The sequence below is a fragment of the Tyto alba genome, unplaced genomic scaffold (genome assembly GCF_018691265.1).
Source record: "Tyto alba isolate M040663 unplaced genomic scaffold, T.alba_DEE_v4.0 Super-Scaffold_8, whole genome shotgun sequence".
Taxonomy (NCBI): Eukaryota; Metazoa; Chordata; class Aves; order Strigiformes; family Tytonidae; genus Tyto; species Tyto alba.
In genome coordinates this window covers 22,542,641-22,555,450 of record NW_024881329.1, presented here as the reverse complement: position 1 = coordinate 22,555,450, position 12,810 = coordinate 22,542,641, and the positions used below count along the sequence as shown (strand labels likewise).

General features: G+C 47.4%; 1 protein-coding gene across 2 annotated transcripts; it reads left to right on the top strand.

Moving 5' to 3' along the window:
* The first annotated feature begins 4,238 nt into the window (after nucleotides 1–4,238).
* On the top strand, nucleotides 4,239–11,846 carry CRNN (cornulin). 2 transcript variants are annotated; one of them, XM_033002159.2, is made up of 3 exons: nucleotides 4,239–4,390; nucleotides 10,276–10,435; nucleotides 10,546–11,846. In XM_033002159.2, the coding sequence occupies exons 2-3, from the start codon at nucleotides 10,298–10,300 to the stop codon at nucleotides 11,659–11,661; spliced, it is 1,254 nt and encodes a 417-aa protein (XP_032858050.2). In that variant the 5' UTR covers nucleotides 4,239–4,390; nucleotides 10,276–10,297; the 3' UTR covers nucleotides 11,662–11,846. The 2 variants fall into 2 exon arrangements, with proteins under 2 accessions (XP_032858050.2, XP_032858049.2); XM_033002158.2 differs by lacking the exon at nucleotides 4,239–4,390 and adding an exon at nucleotides 9,630–9,786.
* The last annotated feature ends 964 nt before the right edge of the window (nucleotides 11,847–12,810 follow it).

Sequence of the window (12,810 nt, the reverse complement as noted above, 5' to 3'; positions counted from 1 at the left end):
ATTCACAGAGACCCATTTCATCATCTTCAACCTTTTTATTTCCCACATACAAATAACTACTTTCATAGTCTGTCTTAAATTCAGTTACAATTTTGCCTTTGGGTTTTATATCCTTTTTTTTAATGGTCTTTTAGATTGAAATTATTATGAGAATATTGAGAAAAGTAGCTTAAAGGCATCATTTTAACATAGCTTGAGAAAGGTCTTTTAAGGAGATATCAAATGACAGACGACATTTAGGGTGAAGAAAGAGCAAATGCTGAATAGAAAGAAGTTGCAGAAAACACCAAGAGAAGAGTAATGCTGAGAAATGGAAGTTTTGTTGCACAATGTCTAGTTGAAGACTGGGTAAAACTCTGTATGCTTAAAAGTTTTCAACATGTAACAGCTTTCCCCAAAACCAGAGTTATATCTCTAACCATTAGCAGCAACCTGATGCAGTAGATGGCTAAAACTTTCTAAATGTTACTGAAAGACCATGGGGGAGAAGGATATACCAATTTTTCCTGCAGCTGCCTGCCTTGTAATTGATATATCATCTGACATTTCTGGCTCAGCAGCCCTATCAGACTCAGTGTTAGCGTCCAAGGCTCTCCATACTCCTGGTGGCACTTGGTCATGAGCTGCTGTTTGCTGATCCGGCAGTTTGCTGCCGTGGCAAGAAGGGCCCAATCCAGCTCAGGGCAGCCTGGAAAACTGATGAGAACCAGCCTAGGCATCCATAAACAGCTGCTCAATGAAAGCCATTTTTATTGGATTATGGCACTTTGTTTCCTGGGTCTTTAACATTCTCTGTTAGAAAAGATTTTTCTGTCTCCATACACACATCAAATAAAATACCTCTATGTGTTAGCACTCTCTGTGTATTTGCAAAGAAATGAAACAAGTCCTTATAGTGTAGCAATAAACGCAGTTTATTGGATTGAGGGAATAAATCTTGATGAATATGAAAAGTTTGTCAGATGTTTCCATTTTTTTTCTCAGTAAATAAATCAACTGAAATAATTCTCAAGACACTATGCCAGATTACTGTGCCTGAAACTACATATATCACCCATTATGTTGTAATACGACTCTTCTGTGAGTTAGATTAGATCTGCAGTATTAGACTTTGGAAACACCTATAAATCAAACATTAGTGAAGATAGCCTATAGTAACGTAAAAATGACAACTAAAGATGAACCAGCAAAGATGATAAGCAGAGGAATACTGTTTACTGTAGTACCAAATATGCCCTTGCAAAGCCAGATAAGCTCAGCTCATTGCCACAGGGTGCCCAGAGAAGCTGTGGCTGCCGCCCCAGAAGGGTTCAAGGTCAGGTTGGACGGGGCTTTGAGCAACGTTGTCTAGTGGAAGGTGTCCCTGCCCGTGGCAGGGGGGTTGAAAACGGATGATTTTTAAGGTCCCTTCCAACCCAAACCATTTGATGATTGCGACAAGATGCTCTTTTGACACGGCATTACTAGGCTGTCCTTTCCAAATTGTTGTGCTCTCCCACATAATCTCAGTTAAAAAGTAACTCCTCATTACACACTTACATTGCCCTGGCTGGTGCTTTCCCATGCAACCCCAACATTTATGGTTATGCCAACAGAGTGTGCCCCATCCCAGCGCGTTTGACATTCACCCATCTACCGATGCTCAAAGTTTATTGGCATCATCCCAGGTGCTTCTGAGTGCTTACCAATGACAATAAAACAAAACCTGAAGACTGAGCCGTTTCCCCTAGCACAGCGGTTGCTCAGCAGGTGAGGAAGTGAGTTTCCTCAAGTGTCATTAAGCTGGAGGTGTTCATCAAGACCAAGGTGAAGGTTTCTTTAGCTCTTTAAAGTACTCCACAGTCCATCCAGGGCTATAAGTATATCATGGTTTATATGAAAACTAAACCTAGAAAAACTTGACTTTTTAGTTGAGTGCATTGACTGTAATTTCAGTGATAATTTCTTCATTCCAGCAATCTGGGGCAGAGACAGTCTTTGGCTGGGCTGCAGCACCCTGATCTCAGTCCTGGGCCTGCAGTGCTGGTGGTAAAGTAGCAAAGCAGGAAGAGGAACAGATCCAGCTGGATCCTTTCACTGGTCCGTGTTATCTGGGGATGTACTGTTGTTTGCATCTCAAAACTCATGAGCAGCCTGTTCATTGACTTCCCCCAGCTCTTCATTCCTTTGACAGTTCTCATGTTCCCCTCGACATGATCTCCTCCCCTCACTCATCTGTCATTACTCCTGCCTTGTGACACCTCATCATCATCAGGGTGGAGTGTAATTGGTACAGCTGGAAAAGAGGCATCAGGTGTGATTGTGGCATTCCTAACATATCAGCTAGTAATTTACACCTTTCCTACAGAGAGGAAGAAAAGGACAAAATGCCATCTGACCTGGGTTGGGCCAAACTTTGCAAACAAAAGTTGAGGATCTCCTTTCTCAGGCACAGCCAACAAGGCTGAAAGCTTGTATAACAGACATCTTGGCTGGTATTGAGATGAAGGACCATAAGCAGTACCCCAGGGCTGGTACTGCTTGTTTCATGGAGCCAGGTGAGTCATTTCAGGAAGCTGATCCTTCAGAGCAGGTCAACTGCTGCACGTCTGCACCTGTGAGCGGTGCCAGTCTGGAGTCTGCATTCTCCTGGCCTGAGTCACCAGCTCCAGAGGGTCTTCCAGGTACAGGAAGGAGACTGAAAAATCCAGTTAAAAGGAGCATCTCCTGCCCTTTACTAAAGGCAGAGAGGTCTTAGCGAGTAACTCTTCCAAAGACATGGAAGCTGCACTAAGTGAAGAATTTGACAAAAAGAACAAGTTCAGCCATTGCCACATTGACTCTGAAAGCCCTATTTCTTCATTCCATTTTCCCCCCTCTGGTTTTCAGGCTCCCATCCAGCATTGTGCTGGGTTCAGGACCAGGTGACTTTTGCCCGTGGGCTGTGGCTGGCTCCGTTTTGAGCAGGACACAGCTCTAAACTTCAGCACAAACGTACAACCGGGCAAGAAGGTTCTGAGAATGGCTGGGATCCTGCCAGAGCCCAGCACACCTTCCTCTGTGCTCTCCTTTCCAGTGTAAGCAAACAGCAATGTTGCCCTTAAACAAGGCAGACCACAGGCAGAACTGGTAGAGCCTGGTTTCCACCATCTGTCCTGTGTCCAACAGACCAAAGAAAGGAGAACTGATTAGTCCTTTCTAGTACAGCAGCATTAACCAAGTCTCCACTGATTTTCATGAAACTAGTAGAGATTTAGCATTTGTTTGAACTGTGCCACTGTGTCAAATTTGCTTGCAAATAATAGGTTAGGATGTTAAAAGCGGGAGCATAGAAGCTTCTCTTCTTGGGAAAACCAGGCTGAAGAAAGATGAACCTCTATGAGAAGAAAAAAAAAAAAAAAAAAAAAGAAGAAGAAAGCAGGTTATTTCCTTGTCTTTATATCTCTCTGGGAAAAAAAAAAAGGAGAGGAGTGGGTAAGGTAGGCAAAAGTTGCATTCCTGCAAGCGGCACGGGTAGCCCAGTGCAGGACAGGGTGCATCAGCCTGCTTCTGCTGCCACCCCCCAAGCCTTGTGCCAGCAGCTTCCAGACCCGCACCGTTTGCCTCGCTGGGTGCTGCCAGACGGGCGGCCCTGCCAGGCAAGCTCTGTCTTGCCCCAGAGCACCCACTCCAGTCCTCAGTTGCCAGCCCGACACAACGCCTTGCTCCTCCCCAGCGGCACCTTGCCCAGCCAGATCCACCACACCTCCAGCACGGCTTTGGTGGGGTTTATCAGGTCGTCTTTCCCAACACGTCCTCTCTGCCCCCTTCTACCCTCTGCTCTACATGACGCTCCTGTTGTTTCAGCACAGCCACCCCCGAGCACTTCTTGTTGCTTCCTCTCAGCCTGCCCTCACTGCTCCTGCGGTCGCTTCTTGGTGACCAGAGCTGCTCTTCAGGAGAGCAGGAAGCAGATTTCTACCCCAACCAGAGAAGATACTAATCCTGAGACTCTAAGCATTGCCCCACATTGCAGCTTCCTCCAAAAATGAGCTAGGAAAAGGAACAGAAATTCTCCTACTGATGTGCTGGGCAGTGAGGAAGCTAACGGGCAAAGGCACCAAAATTGTCTCCACCACCAAGGGGAGCAGCCAAAATGAGCGCAGCCCGTGACTCACTTCCACCACAGCCGCAAGAGGTGACTCAGGTCTCCACTAAACACTCAGCTTTTGAGTGAAGCAAGTTAGCAGAGACCACAACTGAGCCGACAGCCCCATCACAGCCCAGCTCCTCTGCTGACAGCCCCAGGAGAAGGCAGGAAGCTCCACCGGCACACGGGTGGCAGAAGTGAACTGCTGCTGCCTCCATCCCCAGTCAAGGTCCCCGCGTGTGGCAGGAGCCATGGTTCCGAGCTCGGGACGATACAGTGGGGGTAAGAAAATCAAAGAGGAGTGCTCACAGCTGGGCTGCTCCACCTGCCCAGCCTCTGAGCACTACCACAAAAAGCTGGTTCACGGTCAGAGCTGTACCCAGAGACTGATTTTCCAAACCTAAAACCCCCCGGGGGTTGGCTCAGGGAGGGCCTCGGTGCGAGGTCTGGGTGCGGGCGGCAGACCTGATGGGAGGGCTGGCGTCCCAGCTGCCCACACCAAACGCGTGCAGGTGTGTCTGTGCATGCACACACTTGGCCTGGGCACCCACAGCAAACGCGCACACGTGTGACCGTGCATGCACACACGCAGCGTCCTCTGGCGGCTTAGGGCATGGGAAGGAAGGCAGGAGGACATTTCCTACCGGAGCTCGGAGATGAAAGGCAAGGAACAGACAGGCAGTGGCAAAGCTTGTTTTCCGATGACAGATAAAAAACCATGGAGACTTGGAGTCTTCTGGACTGGAGGTAACGAGTAGTAGCTGAGTGATTAATTTTGTCTTGATCATCTGTCAGTTAACAGCATTGCCAAACATCTGGGCTGAAGGACTGCCACAGAGCACACTGCCGCACCGGCGTCCTCCTCCTCACAGCGAAAAGCAGCTGCCTTTGGAAGGAGGTGAAGTAATTCTTCATAGCAGTAAATGTGGGATAATCTCATCTCACCTTCCTCCCTGCCCTATTTCCACGTTAGGTTTATTCTTAGTTTCTAATTGCTAAAGATTTACTTAAAATGGAGGTACAAAATATATGTGCTCTCTATGCACTGGCTAGCTACGTATCATAATTTCTTTTCCTTTACCAGACCTAGACTTGATTAAGTACACTTGTGAGTTCCTTTGCGCCTTCAGAAAAAAAAATAATTTACTCAGTGATAGCTTCTATGTTTCGCATTAAGACAGCTGGCTGGATAAGTTATGAGCAAATGAAACAGAAAAATTCTGTCTTCACAAAGAGGATCAGTGGGTGAGAGGAACAAGATAATCTGAGATACCTGTGCCCCTTTGTGAGTTCTGGGGAACAAATGCAAAAGAAGGGTTTAATTAACTCCTCTATAAGTATACTTAACATATGTATTAAAGCTCTCTCAAAACAAGAAAAAATATCCTCAAAAGCCTTGTTTCAGCCAAGAGATTAATTCTTAATTTTAATTGTGGGATTATTCAAATGCAGAAAGAATCTTTTAGATATTAAAGGCATTGCTAGCTGGCTTTCAGTGCTTTACCACAGGGAGACTTAGAATCCAATTACCGCTGAAGAAATATGTTAAATATGCTCATTAACATGTAAAAAGGGGGAAACATGTATTAGAGAAAATCTGATGTATTACACTTCTTAATGTCACAATGAATTAGCAATAAAGAAGGTTGCAACAGAAATAACTTGCTGAAATGCCTAGGCAGCATAGGAAAATAAAGCATTTTATTCCAATTAGCTTAATTCCTGATAATGACATAGATGTAGCGATAAAACCCGCTGTATAATGGGCTCCAGCCCTGGGAAAGTTTAGGAATCGTGCTTTGTGTATGGAACGAGGCAAGAAAAGGGAGGTAAGCCTGAACGTCAGTGTAAGCTGCCCTCAGCTCTCAGCAGGCGAAAGAAAGAAGGAAACAACAGGAAGAAAAATTGGAGGGGGCATGTTAGGAAGGTAATAACCACTGACAAATTCTCTAGGTCTCACAGCTGCACAGAATGCAGGCACTAACCAAGCATTTGCTTTTTCTTCTAACTTCTCAAAGCAAGCCTCATCCATTTGAGCCCCACAGCCTTCCAGCTCTCCAAAACCCATATTTAAAAGTTTTCTCACATTAAACCTTCAGTGCAGCACTTTCCCTCCTTCATCAGTGCTAACCTGCCCTTCTGCTCTTCCCTGCTGAGCAGGAACAGTCATGCAGGAATCAACAGTAATGTCCTGCTTTGTTGTTTTGTTGAGAAACCTGACCACTCTGACCTAACTCCCACCCCCTTGTGCCCTAGACCTTAAACACCCCCGAGTCCTAACACCCAACACCAGCTCACCACCAGTCCCTGCCATTACTGCCTGACATGCTCATCACACACCCCCAACTGCTGGTAATGTTTTTCCTGTGCCTCCTTCCCTCCCAATGCCCCCTTCATCTGCTTCTTCCTTTCCTCCCCCTTAACCAAGGAGCTGAGTAACTTCCCAGATCCACAAGTTCTTCAGGCAGAAGAGAGGAAAATAACCCTGGCATGTCTGAGGAGGCACCAGTTTTCTAATTATATTTTCAAATAAAACAATTTTAGGTGAGGTTGGGTTACCTGGAGTTTTACATGTTAAAATACTGGAGAAATTTAAGCATGAGCTAAGCTGCAGACCTTTAGCAATCACCATGGTGGTAATAACAGCTACTAAATCATTTAAAAGCTTTTGCATAACCATACACACTTGGATTTTCCACACCTTTCTTTTTTTTCTGCACGTCTGACACGAATCGTGCTGCTCCAAATGATCACACCAAAGCCCCAGGTGCCACCTCCAGCTTCACCCAGCCCTGGTGCACATCACTCCTCCAAACCCACCCCAGCTCTGCAGCCCACAGCCCAGGGAACCACAGCTGCCCCTCGTGTGAACACACAGACCAGCATGCTTTGAATAACTTTTTGCCCAAGAAACAGAAAGAAAGGTGAACTGGACAGATGTGGATAAAATTAGGTGATCAAACTGCTTAAAGGAAGCAACCAGAGAGCATTTCACCAGCAGCCTAAGCTTGAATACACGCTGCTTATCCAGAGTAGTTGGTTTGCCCAGTGCCCCAACACATCTGCTACCAGTGAACTCAGAAAACAGAGCTCCTTCAGCAAATACACCTCAAAGATTTGTCAATATTAGTGGAATGTGTTTGCCAAGTAAGCAAAGCGCTGTAGACTTGTTCCCTCCTTCACCATATCACCCACCTTGTCTCCACTGTAAATCCACCTTGGAAAGCCAGCCCAGATTAACTTGCATTTTATCTCCTTTGAATGCAAACTCTCAAAGTATTTATCTCCTCTGAAGTGCAGGTGGCATCACAGGGGAAGGAGCCACCCCTCCTGCCCCAAAACTCAGGCTGTTGGTGTTAATGATGCCTTTCCAGTACCAGCAAGGCTTGAAGGTCTTGAGATGCCCAGGAATCTCTAACCATATGGGGCACAGCCTTCAGGCTGCTGGTTCCTTTCAATACTGGGTGAAAACAGAGAAATTGGAGCTCAAGCTTTATTTCAGCCAAAGGCATCATGAGCTAATTGTGTTTACCAATTTGGCTCTGCTGGAAGAGCAGTTTTGGGGGTAAAGAGCAGCACAAATGTTGTAGAGGAGCTCCTAGAAAGATCAGCTTCTTTCCAGACCTTTTCAAAGAACAAGCCCTCCCAGCCCCATCCCAATCCTGTTCAAAACCCCCCAGCATCATTGCAAACCAGATGTGAGCTCATGCAAAGCCTCCCCTCCTCTTTCACAGTTCTCACAGCACCATCACTGAAGTTTCATGTGATTTTGCTAGCACAAGTCTCAGAAGCACCTGCCCTCCACTCCCTGGGTTGAACATAATTTATTACAAGCTCTGTTAAAAGTGATGTTTTTCTCTTTTCTGTTCTGCAGCACTTTTAACTTCTTCACGTCTCATTTGACCTTCTAACCTTTTCTGCCTCATAAAACATGCATGAAATCCTGTACAACATAAACCTGTTATTGTCTACAGTTGTCTACAAGAGGAGAAGCCACTGTGCTCAGGGTCTGGGTGGTTTGACTAGAAATAACTTCACCAAAACCACCCTAACCACTTCTGCCTCTCCAAGGTGCCCCAGTAATTGCCCCCCACCCTCACTGTAGCTTAATGAGAAGGTTAGCAGCCGACATGCCACACGTTAGAGGAAAGTGGTGCATTTCCATGTGGGTATGATAGAAAGATGGATAGCTAGAAATAAAAGGGCATTGCCCAGAAGACCACAGCTCCTCCCCAGGCACTGCCCACTCGGGCAGACAGAATAGCTGCTTGGTGGCACCTAGAATTAAAACTCATATATTAGAAACCTCTCAGCATAAAGAAAGGGCATGGTTTCAGAGAGAGCCAGCCGGAGAAAAAGGAGCCCTGAGCTCGCTCGGGGACTCAGCAGACAACCAAAGCACAGGACAGCTTGCAAAGCCCTCCTGAGCCTGCAGCCTCCCATAGATATCCTCTCCAAGCCCTTCCATGCACCCCTGCAAGGATTTCACATAAACAAAGTGGGACCCATTAACCTTCCCCCTGACAGACACCAAGCAAACCAGGGCCTTTTCCTGAAAGTGCTTTTTTTTAGTACAGAACTGGATGTGTTTTATTTTCTATGCCCCAAGCACCTTGTACTTTAAAAGCTACATGGATTTCTGATATAATTTTTTTCCTAGTCTTTCTTATTAACCATGTACTGGTCAAGAAAAAGACTTTTAAAAATAGAAATCTGAAGCGAGGACATCTAAAAGTCTTACTCAAAGTGCCTAGGAAACAACTTTCATGTCACACTGCATTTGGAACAGCTGGGGGGTGATAAGACAGCATAGGGAGATATAAAATTTCTCTTCCTGCGCAAACAGCAATAACTGCATGTAGGTCTGTGGGGGCCCCAGTTAACCCACTGGGTCCCAGTATGGTGCCCTCACCCACAGGACACAGGGTTGTGGTGGGGACTGGTGCTGGACACAGCACAAGGAGTTTAAGTCCTTTCCTTGCCATATGCCTCAGTTTCCCCTTCTGGTAAATGGGTGATCGCAGCCCACTATGCCCACAAATTCCAGCTGCTCTCTGGCTCTGGGACACACCATGTCACCCCTCTGTCCTACTCCACGTGCCACTTGGTGGCACTGTTTGAAAAGATTTCTTTGCTCGATGCCTACCTCCCCATCGGGATCCAGAACGGGGAGTTTCTGGAAGGAATGACATTAATCTTGGCATCACAATATCCTCATTTTTCTTCCTTTGTTTCCTTTTCTCTTTATTCACCTTGCAAGCGCTCCCGGGCAGTCTCCTCCCCCGCATGTCAGTCACTGGGGATCACCTCACAAAACACGTTTGCCAAACACGAGTCCCGGGCGTTGCTCAGGCATCACCTTAAACTAAATCCTTCAGTGGTAAAAATAGCTATTTCTGTTAAATTCCTCTGAAATGTGTCTGCAGGTGGGGCAGGCTTAGGAAGGATCATGCATTAACTCCAGAGAAAAGCATCCGAGTAGAAGTTAATGAGAAAGAGACAAATGAAGACAGGGGCATGACAACATAATTGGGTGAGAGATGTTTCAGGTCGCCCTGCTGAAGGGGTGTCTCCTCTGGAAGATGCAGGCTGTGATCCTGAACTGTATATAAGATGGCCAAGAGCTGATCTGCTCTACACTGCGCTCCTGAAGCTCAGCGCTCCTACTCCTCACCCAGGTAAGCCTGGACAGACTGTTCACGCTGTCTGACTTTGCTACCAGCAGAAAAGCAGGAGCTTCTGGCCGTAAGGAAGTCCCTGGAGCTGCCACTACTGAGTTCTCTTAAAGGAAATAGATAATAATAAAAGGAAACTGGATTTTCACTATTCCATGGTTCATTAGATACAGCCTCCATTCACAGCTCTGCTCTGCTCCCAAGAAAGTAAAATGGGATTTTTTTCTCTCCCCTCTTACTGTGTGTCCCCAGCCTTTTGGCTCTCGCTGTCCCTCACTTCTCCAGCCATCTCTGAAGCTGACTTTCATTTTTCAGATTTGTTTTCCTGTGAGATCCTTCTTTCTTTTTCCTTCCCTTCCCTTTGACTGTTTCATTTCATCGGTGGTTTTCTTTCTCTCTCTGCCTGTCCAGCTATGTTGTTTAAGAGTAAGTTATCTGAAAACCAAGCAAGCAAACAAACCAAGTCCCTTTTTGTCTGTGTTTTTCTTGCAGGCTGCATCAGTTTTGCAGGGAGATGGCCCAGTTCCAGGAAAACATCAGTGGCATTGTTGCTGCTTTCTACGTGTATGCCAGAAGTGACGGCAACTGCAGCCCCCTGAGCAGGGAGGAGCTGAGGCAGCTCCTTGAGCAGGAGTTTGCGGATGCAATGGAGGTGAGAATCCAGCCCCACAGCTAGTTCCTGACCTGAAACTGCTTGGGTGCTCCTAGAGAGATGGCACAAATGGCTCACAGGCTTTGACGACACCATTTGTCTCTTTACAGAACCCCCAGGACCCCAAAACAGTCAAGAAGGTGCTGCGCTTCCTGGGTGATGACAGCAACTGCAGGGTTGACTTCGGCGAGTTGCTCAGCCTGGTTTTCCGCATGGCCAAGGCTTGTTACAAACCATCCCAGGAGCACCAGGCACTGGAAGATGCTCAAGAGCTGATGGTGCAAGAGAAGGCACGTGGGGAGCAGCCGTCAGGGCCACGTGCAGCGGGGAAGGTCTCAAGCAACCAGCAGGTCCCTGAGCAGCGTGTGAACAATCAGGTCCAGGACACTGAGACACAGGACCCAGACAACCATCAAGTCCAGGAAGGTGAGACATCAAAGCAGGACAAGGACAACCATCAAATCCAGGAGGGTGAGACATCAAAGCAGGACCAGGACAACCATCAAACCCAGGAGGGTGAGACATCAAAGCAGGATGAGGACAACCATCAGATTCAAGAGGGTGAAACACCAGAGCAGGACCAGGACAACCATCAAATCCAGGAGGGTGAGACACTGGAGCAGGACCAGGACAACCATCAGTCCCAGGAAGGTGAGACATCAAAGCAGGACCAAGACAACTATCAGGATGATGGGACTGAAGCACCAGAAGGAGATCCAGAGAGAGGTGAGAACCTGGACACCAAAACCTCAGAGCAGGACAGAAATACCCATAAGGCTGAAGAGACTGAGACACCAAAACAGGACCCAAAAACCCACCAGGCCCAAGAAACAGAGGCACCAGGACAGGGCTCAAACCACCATCAGATCCCAGAGACTGAGCCAGCAGAGCAGGACCTGAATTGTCCCTCTGAGACACAAGGAAGAGACCTAAACAAGACCCAGATCTGTGAGGCCCCTTGGCAGGACCCCAACCACAGCAAGACCCAGAATCTGCTGTCCCCACAGTGGGGTTCGAGCCGCCGTCGGGATCTGAAGCCCTGGGGAACATGCCATGAGCCAGTCTGCCATCAGTTCCCGGAATCCAAGGTGCTGGAGCAGGAGCACAGCAGAGCAGAGGCTCCGTCTTGTCCAGCAGAACAAGAACAAGATGCTCATCACCAAAGACAACCCCCTATAGAGCAACAGCTCCTGCAGCCTCTGTATAAGTGGCCACCACAGCAGTAAAGGCTGAAACAAGCCCCTGGCTAAGTGAGGCTCTTGCCCTCTGCAATGAGGTACATTTTGTCCAGTCCCACCCTGGGTTTGCATTTCTATTTGTCATGTCTTCTCTAATTCCTTATTAACCCTGGGCTTCACACCCCTGCTTTGTACCGAGCTATGCATGACTAGAGACCTTCCCTCTTACTCTCTGTTCGGCTGCCTCTGTGTAAAGCAAAGCAATAAAGCTGAAGGCAAAATGTCACAGTGTCCCGGCGCATTGCTGCAAGCGAACCCTCAGCAAACTGCCAGGCTGACATGATGTGGTGCAGAGGACCTGGGCGCCCGTCCCTTGCATGACATATGGCCAGATTGCTCCAGGGTGCAGATGGAGGGGTGGCTGCAGAGAGGCAGGTGTGTCCTGGGGGTGGATAGCCTAAAGGAGCTGCTGCTCAACCGCCTTTGCAATTTAGCCGAGGTGAATCGATTGCTCCCTGTGGGCAGGGATGTGACATCTCTGTGAGAGATGTCTTCAGAGAGGGTAGAGGTCTGGATTAACACAACAGTATGGCCAACCTGAAGAGATCCCTCACAGCACCCATCTGCTCTGGGCATTTTTCATGTCTGTTGTGAAAAGAATAAACAGCTGCTTAACACTGAATGGGAGGGATCTGTCCTATTTAATCTCACTTATTAATAATCTCAGAAGCAAGGGGAATGTGGAGCATGCTATGAAGATCAAAAATCCCTATTAGCTATGGAATTCTCCAAACGAAGGAGCGGAAACATATTAAACACAGGAAAAATGATTATTTGGATACATCCAGTCCCAGCAACAACTGAGAGGCCAGAGATAAAAAGCTGGCAGGCAAATGGTGCACAAATGGAGCCAATCTCAAACTCAGATTCAGTTCAGACAGTCCGGGGTACCAGGTCCTTGAGCCCTTGTCCAGACATGCACATAGGAATGTGGATAACTCTGAGGGCATGAGCAGTCCGGTGAAGTCAGTGGGGTTTATTAGGGGGTTCAGACATGCTGGACCACCAGGCAGACCCAAGGACTTGCATCCCGCAGGGAAGGTGATGCTCAGCCTGTTTTTCACCATGCTATCTTTCACTTGAGACCTATCAGCAAAATCAGCACGATAAATGCACTCGCACCTCCTGCTCTGTGGC